The sequence below is a fragment of the Rattus norvegicus genome, chromosome 10 (assembly GCF_036323735.1).
Source record: "Rattus norvegicus strain BN/NHsdMcwi chromosome 10, GRCr8, whole genome shotgun sequence".
NCBI classification, from domain to species: Eukaryota; Metazoa; Chordata; class Mammalia; order Rodentia; family Muridae; genus Rattus; species Rattus norvegicus.
Window position 1 is genome coordinate 95,411,673 of NC_086028.1, and position 15,763 is coordinate 95,427,435.

Below are 15,763 nucleotides of genomic sequence, written 5' to 3' on the forward strand. Positions count from 1 at the left end.
GCCAGCTGTCAGCTTGAGACACCTTAAGATACTTGAGAAGAGAGAAGAATTCAGCCGAAAATAAATTCCAGATCAGCCTGGCCTTTGATAAAGTCTTTAATCAATTTTCTTTATTTCTAGTTAATAGAGGAGGACCCAGCTCATTGTGGGCTGTACCATTCCTAGGCAGACAAGCCTGGGTTATAGAAGAAGTGTGTGTGTGTGTGTTTCTCGGGGGTGGTGGAAGCCAGCAAGCAGCATTTCTCCATGGTCACTGCTTTAGTACCATCCTTCGTGTTCCTGCATTGAATTCCTGTATTGACCCTACTTGATGACAGACTATAATCTTTAAGATGAAACCGCTTTCTCCTCAAGTTGTTTTTGGACATTGCTTTCTCACAATAACAGAAAAGCTAAATAGGATACAAATTGGTACTAGAGAATAGGGTCTTGCTGTGATAGAACTTGGCATGTTGCTTTGAGGAGCATTGTAGAGCTTTGGGTTGGAAAAACCACTGAGTATTAATAGCTTAAGGCCATTCTGTGGGAACTTGGAGGACAGGAATGAAGACCTGGTTTGTGAAAGTTCAGAGGGGAGTTTGGCAGTCCCATCAAAGCTCTTTGTGTGATATATTTGAACTGAGTCTTTGGAAATGAAAACATTCTGGGCTTTACTTGAACAAGGGATGCTAGTCAGCTGGAGTTCAAAGTTCAACTGTGATTAGCAAGACCAGCACCATTGAGATGCAATCTTATGAGAAGTATTTCCTTAGAGTCAACACACAGAAATTGTGGTGCAGAGGGGGCCAAGGCTGGACCATATGTCGCACCTAGACTTTGTACTATTTAATGCCTTATGTTAGAATCCATCTAGGTAAGGATAAGTCAAGAAAGTGAGTTTTCTGGAGATGGCCCACTGGTTTGCATGGCTGTGATGGGCGTGCTTTGAGATGTAGGGTTCTCAGAGACATCATCCCAGGATTGCTTCTTGCTGCTGAGTGCCTTTCCTGCCAGTCTTACATAGTCTGATGATACCTGGGCATCAGCTCACCCTATTGGGCAGAAATCCTGCAGAATCAATATGAAGATGTACTTTTTTGTAGAAATGTTGTGTGGACTAATTGATGATTTTTATAGAACTTCTAAATTGATACAAGTAGTTTCGAGATCCTGTAGAAAAAAAGCTGCAAATAGAGCTCTGTAAACCCACATGTAAACATTCCTAGATTGAGAATGAAGCCACTATCTATTAACTAAAGATCATAAACTGGCAATGAGCAATTTGTGGTAGAAAATAAACAATGGACTACTTTATCTATACAAGACTTCTAAATAATAAGACAGTAGGCAGATGGCTTGTCTCTTTACAAAACTGTGCTAACTTATGACATAAAAATATTGGCAAGAGGTGGAAGGTCAAAGTTAGCTTCAAATGTCAATCTGATGAAATCCTGGAGTCACCTAGGAAGAGAGAACGTCAACTAAAAAAATATTCAGATCTGATTGTTCTGCATCCATGTCTGTGAGACATTTTCTCAATTATTAATAAACTGATGAGGACCAGCCTAGTGTGGGAAGTGCCACCCTTAGACACATAGGCCTAGGTTGCGTAGGAAAGCAAGGGGAGCAAGGCATGAGGAGAAAACTAATAAGTATCATTCCTGTGTGGTCATTGTTTCAGTTCCTGTCTATAGGTTCCTCCTTGGCTCCCCTCTAGTAAAGTCTGTAACCTGTAACATGAAATAATTCCTTTTTTCTTCAACTGGCCTTTGTCAGTGTTCTACTGTAGTGACAGCAATTCAAACTAGGACACATGGTTTAATAGAAATAAAAACCACCAGCACTGTCTTTGATGTCTTGACTGTTAGAAGTAGCTTGTATAGAGCTTTTGGTAGAGAACGATGTTGTGTTTGTTTTATATTGAGCTTTGTTCTTTGTGCTAAGTGGCTTCTTTTCCCTAGTCTCAGAGGTTCTGATAGCTTACTGACCTCCAGGTTTCCTTTGATTTCAATGTCCTGATCTTTCTCCTTCTGGAGTACCATCAAGTTTATTATGATTCAAGTGGTGGAAGATCCACCTCTCCCTCCATTCTTACCCTCTGACACCATCTCTGTTCCATAGACCCCATATTTCCCTTCTGCTTTCTTTGCCAACACTCTGCCTTTCTGGACTTTCTTATGAAATCTAGGATCCAGGCTTTTGGACTTTCTGAATCATAGACAACATTTCATTCCAAATTCCTGTGTTTGAAACTTCAGACATGCAACATAATGCTTCAGAAACCTGCATCCACCGTGTAGCAACCCCCATGTCCGTAAGTATCCATGCTATTCAAAAGTCCTTATCAGATAAGTAGGGAAGTGGCCATTCATAAAGGAACACACAGATTTTATATTAAGTAGAGACAGAATGTCATTGCCAGATAGCTGCAGCTAAATGCTCAACAGCTGTGGTTTGAGTTTTACAAAAAACAAAGCAAAAAACAAAACAGAACCCCAATAAAATCTGAAGTGGATGGCCAAAAACTGTGGCTGTGGCCATTACACAAGGAAGAGGCAAGGTCTTCTTTCTTGTTGCTTTTTCTTGAGGCAGTGGAGGGGGAAGAGCATTGGCAGAGGGTAAAACTTTTGCCTTATGAGATATGGGGGTAAGACTTTTGTCTTATGAGATATTTAGGGTTGCTGTATAATAATTAAAATTTTACTTATCTAAGTCTAATTTACTTTGCTACTGAAGCTGACCTGCCTTCTGTGTTCATCTGAGTTCAGAAACTGCAGTCTCTGACATTTAGCACCTCATCCTAAAACTGTAGGAGAGAAAGTAAAGGATAATTGCAGAGTCTTTTCCCTTTTGTTCAGATGACTGTTGCTTATCAGGATAGGGGGATATATAGAGCAATAAACTTCTATTGAACCAGGGGAAGAGAATAATGCTAGCAGAAGGAAAAACTTTTACATAAGCAAATATGCATAAACTTTCATATTCATATACAGATTCTGACATGTACATTTGTACATTTCTATTCATATCAGTTGGGTCCAACTTTCATACATTCTCAAAATTACATACTTACACACACACACACACACACACACACACACACACACACACACACTTCCATACTTACATATGCATATGGAGCAAAAGATCAAGCTTTAGTGCAGAAAAAACTCACTCATTCTGGATGAAAAATGAACTTCAATCTTTATTGCATAAAGATTTAATGCTAAATGAGTTAAACCCAAGTTTGTAAGAAGTAAGCTTTGTTCTTTTAATAAGACTAAACCTGCCTTGTTATTAAGAAAGGACCTACCTGTTCTGTCACAATAAGAAGAAGCCAGCCTGTTACTTCTGCTCTCTGAAGCTTCTTCTTTTCCTCTTTCCCTCTGCATTCTGCACATTGCTCTCTTGGTTTTTTTTTTTTTTAATGTTACCTTATAGTTTCTAAGTTATTCCACTCTGCATTCTCCTTCTAATCTTGCTCTCTCCTCCTGCTCTGATGTCACAATAAGGCTCTTCCTCTCAATGCCTTTTCTCCCACTGCGATTCCTTTACTTCTAACTTCTTTTTGAGTTGAGATCTATCTAAAAAGTTCTTGCATCCTGACTAAAAAAAATTATCTTCAGTTGTATTCTAAAAAGTTCTGTTCAGATCTGTCCAAAAAAGTTCTCTTCAGCCCAGTTCTGTCTCTTCTCTTTGTCCTCAGCACTTATACATCTTTCAGAACATGTGATCATATGGTAAAAAGTTCATCACAAGTTTACACATAAATTCCAATCATAAATAGAACTATAAATTTACAACAGAGAATGTTTACATGCATATTCACATTCATCACCTGTCACAACTCCACAGCTTCATTGAGAGTTAAAAACCATAACTAAGTTATTAGTGAAGTTTTGTATAGTTAAGATCAGTCAATATTCTATCTACTGTCCTAGCACTTATAATTAATTGTTAGTTCTCTTTTTATGACCTTTGATTAATGGTTTTACAACCTCTTGGAATGTACTCTGGGTAGTAGAAAATCTGCTTACTATTCGAAGCAATTAACTGGTGACACCTGGGAGATTGGCAGAGTTCTCACTGCTGTTTTGACTATCAGAAAAGGACCTAATATCAGTCCCACTAGAAGAGCACCTAATAAATACTGATATAATTTTAGGAATTCTTATAGGATCATTATTAAGAATTAAGAAGTCAACCCTTTTCACCAAGATGGCACCGAAAGTGAAGAAGGAAGCTCCTGCCCCTCCTAAAGCTGAAGCCAAAGCAAAGTCCTTGAAAGCTAAGAAGGCAGTGCTGAAAGGTAACCACAGCTACAAAAAGAAGATCTGGATGTCACCCACTTTCTGGAGGCCCAAGACCCTGTGGCTCCAGAGGCAGCCAAACCATCCTTGAAAGTGCACCCAGGAGAAATAAGCTTGACCACTATGCTATCATCAAATTCCTACTGACCACCGAGTCAGCCATGAAGAAAATAGAGGACAACAACTCGCTGTTGATGTTGATGTTCATAGTTGATGTCAAGGCCAACAAGACCCAGATCAAACAGGCCATGAAGAAACTCTATGACATTGATGTGACCAAAGTCAATATGCCGGATGGAAAGAAGAAGTCGTATGTTCATTTGGCTCCTGATTATGACACTCTAGATGTTGCCAACAAGATTGGGATCATCTAAAGTGAGTCCACATGGTTAATTCTAAATATATATATTTTTCCACCATAAAAAAGAATTAAGAAATCATCTATTTGTCTATTTAGCATCACTACAAGACAGTACATCTTTGTAGATCTGCAGAGATCTGCTCAAAAGGGTGGGGTAATACTTAGTAAATACATGTTTAATAATAACAAGAAAAGCATATTAATAACAGGAATCTTTCCTAAAATGATTTTTTTCCCTGGGCCTTACCTACCAGAGTTTTATTGTAGATTTTAATCTAAGGAGGTCATCTCAGGATGATCACCTGCTAATTATTAACTTGTCCTATAATGACTCCTGCCATTCCATGGACTCATTCTGATTTGGAAGAGCCTTGTGGTTTCTTCTGGATTGAACTGTTGCTACTGATTTGGGTTTGGTGTTTGCAATTGGACTGGACTGCCACTACTGATCCATGTTCAGAATTGTCCCAAAGAACTACTTCTAAATAGGTCCACATACCTCATTTTCTATTAACCTTTCTTCTTACCTTCCTTTGGTTGGTGGGCTAGAAGGGAGGTCCAAGCATTTAAGAACCCTTAATAAAGTAGGTTTTGAAAAATATAAGCCTATAGTTTTGAATTTTAATTAAATATATCATACTCAGAAATTGAAACACTCATATAAAAGTAACTGTTTATTCATCATTCTACAGAACTATGGCATCAAGTGCTCTAAAGGGATATGGTTCAGCCTCTATCCAGCACTTACCCCTTTTCTCCAATCCCTGAAGAACTATCATGGTGTTTATAATATAGGGGCTTAAATATTTCATTGATCTTATATAAAAATAGATGTCTTTAAGAAACAACACAGTCTGACAAAGGAACAGGAAATATTTTTGGCTTAAACCTCTTCCTGTGGGAGGAGCTTCCATTTTATAGAGGAGTCTAGTTCTTCCTCAAAGCCATCCATCTCTTGCTCCTTGGAGAGCTCTAAGAAGACCTGGAAAGGATGGGTGAGAAAGAGAGATGTCATATGTAGCTGCAAGTGAATCAGAATCGTGAATTATATATTTGCATTTTGTGGGTGGTAAAATCATTATGACTGACCCACCTGCTCCAAGGTAGACTGAGAGAGGCTATACTCTTCCAAGTCAAAAGTCTGCTTAACTGTATAGGGAGAAATAAATTTAGGAGCATGCATATTTTCTTATATAGATAGTCTCATAAGTCAACAGCAGGCACATATAATTAAAATGTTAATTATGTTATGACAATTCCACTCAGTTAAAATACATCAACACATTTACTTTGACTGGGGGAACACTGCTTGATTACGCTTACATGCTGGTTACTTTCTGGATTCTGGGTTTAAGGGAGAAATGGGAATGAGAAATGTTCTTTTCTTATGTATGAGCCACTGATTTTGCACATCCACATAGGAAGGTGCAAATGAAAGATGCTTGAATCAGACTGCTTTGGAAGAGTCTAGAGAAGGATGTTTGAGGTTTGCTGGGGGAGAATAGCTTCATGAACTCTTTCTAAAAGACACTGAAGAGGCCCATAGTTGAATTTGGAACCTTCTTTGTCAGCCAGAATAAAATGTGAAGGGCATGGAATAGAATTGGGAGTCACACTACAACTAGAAACAATACTTTTCCCCAGTAAATAACACAATCTTGGGGTTCACAATGTAACCAAATATCCTGCAACGGTTTCCCTTCCCTTTCTTCCTTTCCCCTCTCCTCCCCTCCCTCCCTCTCCCATTCCCCCTATACTTTTCTTTTTTTTTCTGAGACAATGTTTCACTTTGTAGCTTTGGCTGGCCTGGAGCATATGGTACAGCATCCTGCTTAGTCTACAGTTAGAGGCATGAGATACTATGTCTAGGAGTCAATTTCTTAATATACTAAGGCAATAAAACAGTATTTCAGTCCATAGAAAATTTGATTGAAAATTAAAGTAACAGGCATCAGCATTCCAAAAGAAAGCATTTGCTTAAATGTTGCTAAGTTTGACCCAGACTATATCAGTATATATGCAAAGATACAACTAAAACCCAGAAAGTGGAAGTAAAATCCACTCCCATTTCCCCCACCATACTCAACTCTTATCTCCTTGGTAGTGTGTTTCAAAAATTCAATTTAAGATTTAAGTTTTGATCTTAATGTATTATGTAACATTTTGTTTCTGTAATGAGCATACATTATTGTATGATTTAGAATAATTTCCTCCTCAGGATCTTACTTTCTGAGAAGTGGCTCTTACCCTTCTCTAACTTGAAGAACGCTTGGGATAAAGGTTGCACATCTTCCACTGGTAATTTGTAAACCATGAGAGGAGAGTACCTGGGATCAGAGGGAGGATACATCAGCTAAGGCACAGGTAAACTAACTACAACATCACTGCTCAACTGTTATTATTTTTAATTATGACTAAGAATTGTTAACATATATATATATATATAATATAACAACAGATATTCATGTTATGAGTGTATATGTGTTTGTGTGTATGTGGGTGCACATACATGATAGTGTGTGTATATGGGTGTGCATGCACACTTGGGCATCATTCATAAGACATTATCCACTTTTTTGCTTTGCTCTTTCTGGACTGCTGTCTGCCAAGTAGGTTGGGCTGGCAGACCAATGAGCCCAGGGATTTTCCTTTTTGTGCTTCTCTCTGAACATTCCCAGAAATAGGATTACAAATAGGTATCACTATACTGTTAATATTTTTATGTGAATTATAGTGATTAAACTCAGGGCCTGGTGCTTGTGAGGCAAGTACTTCACTGACTGGCCATTCTCTTACCCTGTTATCAAACCTGTAAGTGCAAGATAGAGTCATGGTGGCTCAATGCTGCGCTGCTGATGTGCAGAGTGGTAGTGGCTGTGAGCTCAGTGTGGCACAGCTGATCTTCAGAGAGTGATGGTGCCTGTGTAGTCAGTACTGCACAGCTGACCTACAGAGCTCACTCATCTTGTTTAACTGACACCCCTCACTTCCCTACGCCTACCTGCTGAAAAGCAACATTTTGCCTTGAGATTCTAAGGATTTGACTATTTTAGATATCTCACAAGTAGAATCACACAGCATTTATTTTGATGTGATTAGCTTATTTGCTTAGAGTGAAGTTCTCAAGACTGTGTATTTCAGTTTCTTTCTATTGGAGGTTGAACAGTATTCCAACACACACACACACACACACACACACACACACACACACACACACACACACACACATGACAGCTTTAAAAATTCTATTGTCTGCTCATCTGCATCATGCCCCAATCAGGTTCAGGGAAATCATGGAAGATGAGGTAGAAAGACTGTAAGAACCAGAGGATGGGGAGGACTGGCTTGAAACAGTGTCCTCAGGATACAACAGGAGAGCCACACTTATGAAATACAGCAGTGGAGATTGCCTGCACATGATGTGCACAATGCCAAGGTAGTTGGAAGCTCAGCACGAAGCAGGAAGGGGCTTATAAATCCTACCCCTAACCAATGAGATATTGACAATTGCTGCCTTCTGGAAGAGAATCAGTTTTCTTTTAGGGCATGGCCCCTGGTAAGTAGACTGTGTTCCAGTGGATGGCCCCTGCGTGCATGAGTCGATGGACAAATTGGATACTACAAATTGGATACAGAAGGCTATTTTAAAGAATTAAAAAGAAGTTACAAAGTTAATGTGGTGTGGTGAGAAGGTGGGGGTCAGAACTTCAGAGTGTTGGGGGGGTGAATATGATCAAAATACATTATCTGAAATTCTTTTTTTTTTTCCGGAGCTGGGGACTGAACCCAGGGCCTTGTGCTTGCTAGGCAAGCGCTCTACCGCTGAGCTAAATCCCCAACCCCATTATCTGAAATTCTTAATGAATTCATAAAACAACACCTATTCATCTCTTAGTGGATACTTGGGCTATTTCCATGTTTTCTCTTTTGAAGATACTTGTTCAGTGAACATAGGAGAACAGACATCTACCTGGGATGCTTATTTCAATTCTTCAGATATATACCAGGAGTGGGGTTCTTTGGTCAATTGATGGTTATGCTTGTTATGCCTCAGCAGGTGAGGAATTCTGTATTTCCACCAATAGAACACACGTGATCTCCTATAACCTTGCCAATAGCTGTCTTCATTTTTAAGCCTAATTATCCATCCTACCCTTTATGAGGTGATCACTCATTGTGGTTTGGATTCATATTAACCTGATTGGAAGTGACACAGCCTTTTTAAATATACTTGTAAGACATTTGTATGCTTTCTCTGGAGAAATTTCCACTCATTTAAAAAATCAAACGAGGGGCTGGGGATTTAGCTCAGTGGTAGAGCGCTTGCCTAGGAAGCACAAGGCCCTGGGTTCGGTCCCCAGCTCCGAAAAAAAGAACCACAAAAAAAAAAAATCAAACGATTAGGTTTGGGGATTATTTTGTTTTCTCTTTATAATTATCATTTTCTTATTTTTTTTTTGGACACAAATCCATATCAGATACATAGTTTGACACTGTTTAGTAGGCTGCCCTTTTACCTTGTTCACTGTTTCTTTTGCTGTATATAAGATTTTCAGTTGATGTAACCCTTTTTGTCTGAGTTTTTATGGCCTATGGCTTTGATGTTGTATCCATGAATTTAGTCTCCAGACCAATGTCTCATAGTTTTTTTAATTGATATTTTGTACTTCAAATTTCTGGTAAGTCCCAGTAGGTTTTCAGTTGATTTTTTTTATATGGTCCAAGTTTGGATCCAGTCTCTTCTCTTCTCTTCTCTTCTCTTCTCTTCTCTTCTCTTCTCTTCTCTTCTCTTCTCTTCTCCTCTCCTCTCCTCTCCTCTCCTCTCCTCTCCTCTCCTCTCCCCTTCCCTCCCCTCCCCTTTTCTTTCTTTCTTTCTTTCTTTCTTTCTTTCTTTCTTTCTTTCTTTCTTTCTGTCTGTCTGTCTGTCTGTCTGTCTCTCTGTCTTTCTCTCTTTCTTTTTTCTTTCTTTCATTCTTTCTTTCTTCTTTCCTTCCTTTCTTTCCTCCCTTCCTTCTTACCTTTCTTCCTTTTTGTTGAAGATTATCTTTCTTCTCTGTTGTGTTTCCTTGCCACTTGTGCTCAAGATAAAAATACCAGATAAGCATGGCTTTATTTATGAGCTCTCTATTCTCTTATGTTGGTCTACATGTCTTTCTTCACACAAACACTACACTATTGACTTCACAAGGAGCACTAATGTGAAAGTAAGAGTCAGAGGATTTTCTACTCTTGGATCCTTGAGGGGAGGTGAGTAGCTAAGCTCAGGTGCTAATAGATGATAAGCCTGACTCGCCTTTGGCCTTACTGTCAAAGCTGAACACTGACACTTGGCTTCTTCCTCCTTCCAAGTCCAGAAACTATCAATTTCTTAATGTTTCATATAGGAATGGAAGTCTATATGACTATTCAATGCCAATCACACTCCTCTTACCCTGTCATATTCACCAGAGAAGAAGGCAATTTCTGACAAAGAGACAAAAAACTCATTACCATGTAATGTTGGTAACAGAGATTTAATAAATAACTGGGTTATTTTTAGATAAATGTGGGCATCACAGAGACTTAGAGTCTATTTCATAATGTACTTTCTCACAGCATATGTGGCAACTATTCTCATATACAGCTCATTTTCTATGTCTTCATTCTACATTTCTGTTTGATTATGGGTTGTACACTGAGCCACAGTATTGTTTAAAAGGCCAGACTCTCACAGAGCATTTTTGGAATCACTGTGTGTGTGTGTGTGTGTGTGTGTGTGTGTGTGTGTGTGTGTGCCAGAGCATACCAGATCAGATATTAACTTTGTGTGTCTTTTTCTATGGCTCTCCACCATATTTTTAGAGAAAGCTTCTCTAGCTGAACCTGGATTTCACTAGTTCAGCTTGGTGTAGGGATTATAGGGCTGTTGAACAGCAATGGGCTTTTTATGTGGGCGCTGAGTAACCAAATTCAGATATTCATGCTTGCACAACAAACACTTAACCCTGAGTTACCTTCTAGCCCCTCAAACACATTATTTTAGTTTAGAATGACAATCTTGACCCTGAAAAGTCTTCAAGAGGAAGAGATAAGATGATACAAGCCAAGGATGGTACACAGCACATAGTAGGGCCACAGCATATGGTACATCTGCTTTTACATCAGCTCTATTTTCTCTACTTTGTTTTCCATCAAGTATCCATCAGAAATTTTTTTCTGCCAAGTTTCAACTGATCACAAACCAGTATAACTGACAGGGGTATCAACCTTTGGTATCAGATCAAAACCAAAAACCAACTTTACCTTTCCTGCCTAGCAGCCTGGGGGAAAAGCCTTAGGACCTCTGTGTTGAGGAGCTCCACCTGCTCGAGAGTCTTCACCTTCATCTCCAGCAGGTAATCTTTGCCGAATTTGCTTTTGAGATGTTGGATTGATCCAATACACCTGGGAATCAGAGAATGATGTGTTCAGAAGAGGGAGAGAGAAGTATGTACAACAGTGTTTGAAACTTTCCGCTTGCTACCAGGACTGTCTTAGGGTTCTTGCTGTTAATTGAGAGTCTAGCAATTCCAGCCATTACATTAATTTCCTTGTCTATAGGCAAAACTGTCTAGTCACACACTGCAAGAGTGAGTGAGTGTGGCCTCAAGACACATACTCACCTCAACCTTCCAGACACCAGAATGGCCACGCGGTCACACAGAGCCTCAGCCTCTGCCATGTAATGGGTGGTGAGAAGGGCGCCCCTGTCTGTATTTTTTATGATGGCCCTGATTGCTTGCCTACATTGTCAAGACAACATTCACAATTTAGAAAGTAGTGTAATAAATAAGAAAAGGATAGAGAAAGGAAGCATGCATTGAAAAAGCAATTGCAGAATACAGCATTTATTACAAACTTGTATGAAGAGGGAAATTCTGTCAAGACAGGCATGCACATGGGGACAAAATGATGCAAAACTCAACAGTGACACCCAAGCCAGCAGAAGGAAGTCATTGCAGAATAAGTGATGGGTTTTACAACTTACCAAGAACCACTGTTCTCATGCCCAGCACCAGACACTTGATTGTGGTGCAAAAGTTCCTGTACCAACCCAGAGATATCTGTGCTGTTCTGGTACACACAGTGAGTGGCTTGCAGCCTAATGCTATGTGTTCTTCCTTCCTCAGAAATGTTTGAGAACTATTATTAGAGAAATGCTATTTTGTAGACCATCGATTTTACTAAGGGTGTTGGTAGTTTTGTTTTTTATGTACATAAAAAGTTTTAAGACATACCTTTATAATTCTGTGTGTTTTTATGTGCTTGTGTGCATGTGCAATGTGTGTGTAGGTGTACATGTGTGTATGTGTAGGTAAAGGCTAGAGGCCAATGTTGGGTATCCTGCTCTCCAAATTAATTTTAGAAATTGTGGCTCTCACTGAACCTGGAGCTCACCAACTGGTTCAAGACTAGCTAGTCAGTGAACTCCAGCTCTCTTCCTGACTTTGACTCCACAGTGCTGGGCTTACAGCAAGCAAGATTACTCCCTGGAGTTTTAGGTGGGTGTTGGGAATCCGAACCCTGGTCCTTATGCTTGGTAGAAACAGTTTTTGAGTGAGTGAAACTGTTTTCAAACTCCCTTCTAGGTGTGTGTTCAAACCCACGGCAGCATCTCCTCACCATATTTGCTGTTGCCCTTCAGGATCCAGCCCAGTTGAAGGCTCATCCAGAAGCAATATAGAAGGGTTTCCCAGGATGCTCAGCACAAAACACAGCTGCAAGGAGAGAGATAGCGCACGTGGCATCACCTCACGTGTGTCCCCCCCTGAGGTATGCTCGAAGCCCTTCCCCTGGGGCCCTGCCTAGACCTTTCTCTTCACTCCCTCTGACAGTGTCTTCACCGGAGACTTCAGCTGGTCCTGCAGCTGGAGCGCATCTGCCAACCTGAAGAGAGACAGCGGAACATAACCGTTCACTCCAGCCACTCCACGGTGAAGAGAGATAAAGGGAGGGAAGGGCAGTGAGCCTGGCCAAGATGGAGGAGTGGGACCCATAGGTCGAATTCTGGAGCGTGTGTGTGTGTGTGTGTGTGTGTTAGTGGGGGAAAACATGATATTGTTGGCTGACATGAGCCTTCCTCAAACAGTATCATGTTATGTCACAGAATTCAAATAGTTAATCTATGATCGATACATTTAATTTTAGTATTTTCAATAAATTTTACCAATATATTCCCCCTTTTCCATGTTTAATGACAGAAAAAAAAATTTAACACCCCCTAAACAGGAAACTAATTGCTAATTGTAAACCTACCCAGCCTCTTGAGCTTTCCGCCCCGAGTTTTCTTTGAATGTTGTCACCTCACTTTCTCCCTGACCTCCTCCTATTCTAGGTGCACCCCCACCCGTGTACCTTGTAATGGTGACTGCAGCGTGACTTTTGCTCAGGCCCAACACTGTAGCAAATACCTCCAGGTGCTCCTTCACAGTGAGGTTGGGCCACAGAGCGTTCTCTTGAGGACAGTACCCCAGGAACCCCAGGGCGTCCCCTTCTCTGCTCCCTTTCAGTAGCACCTATAGATAAAAGTTCATCACTGGAGCCCACATTCTACACAGCCTCAAGGAGTACTTCTGTGACAGCTCTCTCTCAAAAACTCCCTCCCAGACCTAAGGGAATTTTAACCACTTGCCGTCCTCTTACACTGGAGAGAGCTTGTTAGTAGTAATTACTTGTGAGTAAATGTGTGCCCAGTCAGAAACTTAGTCTTCTCTGTGGACTGTCAAATATCTTCCAGTGTCTCTTTGGTCCCCAGTTCATATTTAATGTTTTCATAACTTTCGAAATGAGGCATCTTCAGAATGATTCTTTACCCTCACTTGACTACCTTGTCTGTGACAGAAGCTGCACTTAATGATCCTAGATGAGGGGCTTAACATAATTAATGCCTTGTTTTTGGAGTTTCTGTTCCACAGAGAGAACCAGACAAGCAACAAGTAGAGGAAAGAGTAAATAGAATGAGATCAGTCAGAGTGGTGCTGTGGCAGACCCTGGAAGGCTTAGATGGAGAGTAACTGCAGAAGTGACCTTGGGCCTGTTGATTAGCCTGTTCCTTTGACGGCTCATTTTAACAGAAGAGGAGAAGTTGCCGGTCATGGGAAAAAACCAACAAAAACCAAACAGAGGCTTTGGGGGGACGGGGTGTTGGCACAGAGCAAAGAGCAAGAGCTAAGCCTTTGAAGGAATGCGACTGGATGTGCTGTTCCTAGACCAAGGCAAGGACTGGAGCAGAATGAGCAAGGGAATGAGGAGAGATGCAGCACAGTGACAGAGAGGGCATCTCCTGTAGCCACTTGCAAGACAAGAAGGAGGTGACCTGATGGTCACAGAGGAGAGGAGTCATGAAAGAACTGAAACAGGGGAGCAACAAGGCTGTAAAACATCATGCTGTCCGTTGTGACTAAATCACTTCCATGATGCCAACCTCAGGGAATGTCTAGCTTGGTCTACTTCTCTATTTATTTTCATCACGGTGTCTCTTATTGGGCTTGTACCTTACCAATTAGAATAGGCTCTCTGTCCAGTAAATCCCAGGAATATAGCTACCTGTCTCCAGGGCCCACATCACCAGGCTAGGATTTCCTGTGGTTTCTGGGGCAGTGAGTTTAGGTCCTAGAGAGTGCAGCAAGCTATCTACGAACTGAGCCATCACCTCAGCCATCTTACTTTTAATGTGTTTTGTCACAATGTAAGAATGAAAAGTCACTTGCTGAGCTCCCACAGCTCATAAGATATGTCAGCGAGTTGGGGTCAGAAAAATGACTGCGTTGGAGAGCACTGGAGACAGTTGGAGCTGAAATGAAGATGCAGCACACCACCATTTCCTGACGAGTCCCCGCCATGATGAGCTGCTGTCACCTTGGCTTCAGAAGGACAATGATAACCTGACACCTTCTCTGTCTTTGGGGCGGGGGATATCTGCCAATTGTATTCCTCTTTTCACCTCTTGGCTTGACCACCACCCCCTCTTCCGAGGTGCGGGTCTATAGACGTCTGCTGTATAGTTCGCCCTGGCCTCTCCAGACTTTGCAAAGGGATTTTGAAAAGGTTTCACTTCTAACCCATGATGCCTCTTCTTGGTGTCTTGTCTACTTTATTCAATCACTTCCTATATGTGTGAGTTGAGTCCACTCTACTTCTCTGATGTTCATTTTCATCATCTATTAAAAACTGGTCCTTCCAAATAGTGTATTTGAAACACACACACACACACACACACACACACACACACACACACGGGTATATTTGAGCAGCTTAGTGGTTTCTAAAGGACAGCGAACATACTAAATTTTTACAAACCATTTTACTCAAGATTAATAATTACATGCTGAGAGGAAAGTGCTCATGAGAAGTGATTTGTTGACAAGTTAATAGGGTTATATAGTTCTTACATTGGTTTTGTAATCTGACACAGAACATTCTTTCTGTGTGCTTTTGAAGTAGTATAGATGATTGTTCTTCTATATAATGTGCATGTGAATTTACTCTCCTGGGTATTACGTTCATTACTTCACTCATCTGATGATGGAACAGAATCTTATGTTTTATAAAGATGTGACATCGGGCAATTTTTTTAAACAATATGCCACCTACCTGCCCAGCTGTGGATTTTGTGTCTCCACTTATCATTTTAAGAGATGTACTTTTGCCAGCTCCATTGTGTCCCAGCAATCCTAGAATCTCACCTGAAACACAGGAATTAAATTGAGCTTAAATTTACAGTAAAATTAAGCATGAAACATAGTCTGAACTCTCACTGCCTGATGTATGTCATATGATATGTTTTGTACATTGTGTACCATTTAAAGGTCATAGCTATTCCAAGGTATCATCACAATCTCTTCTTTCATTCTTGGTGATAAAAAGTCTCAAGAATGAGGTATTTTCCTAAGATTACATTAATGGAAATTAGAAAGACATTCTTAGAAATTAAGAGTGTTTGATTCTGTTTCCTGTGACCTTAAGCCTTTGGTAGTAATGAGAGAAATTAAGTTCCTCCAGCACTGGCAGGATAAGCCTTCAGTATATGCTGCTGCATCCCCCCCCCCAAATTCTCTTTAAAAAAATTAATAAACATTAGAATGTTAGTCTTGTG

The 15,763-nt window shown here is 40.4% G+C and overlaps 1 protein-coding gene and 1 pseudogene across 2 annotated transcripts in view; one reads left to right on the plus strand and one right to left on the minus strand.

Annotated features, from left to right (window-relative positions):
• Positions 1-4,166: 4,166 nt before the first annotated feature.
• On the plus strand, positions 4,167-5,198 carry Rpl23a-ps1 (ribosomal protein L23a, pseudogene 1; annotated as a pseudogene).
• A 113-nt stretch (positions 5,199-5,311) lies between these two features.
• The window catches only part of Abca8 (ATP binding cassette subfamily A member 8), a 73,664-nt gene continuing 63,212 nt past the window's right edge, over positions 5,312-15,763 (minus strand). For both annotated transcript variants that reach the window (XM_039087437.2, XM_039087438.1), the window contains exons 31-39: positions 15,262-15,353; positions 13,024-13,184; positions 12,480-12,555; positions 12,292-12,386; positions 11,292-11,411; positions 10,933-11,073; positions 6,898-6,977; positions 5,744-5,799; positions 5,312-5,632 (exon numbers count right to left, since the gene is read on the minus strand). In XM_039087437.2, the coding sequence (XP_038943365.1) occupies positions 5,534-5,632; positions 5,744-5,799; positions 6,898-6,977; positions 10,933-11,073; positions 11,292-11,411; positions 12,292-12,386; positions 12,480-12,555; positions 13,024-13,184; positions 15,262-15,353 (920 nt within the window). In that variant the 3' untranslated portion in view covers positions 5,312-5,533. The remainder of the gene's footprint in view (positions 5,633-5,743; positions 5,800-6,897; positions 6,978-10,932; positions 11,074-11,291; positions 11,412-12,291; positions 12,387-12,479; positions 12,556-13,023; positions 13,185-15,261; positions 15,354-15,763) is intronic.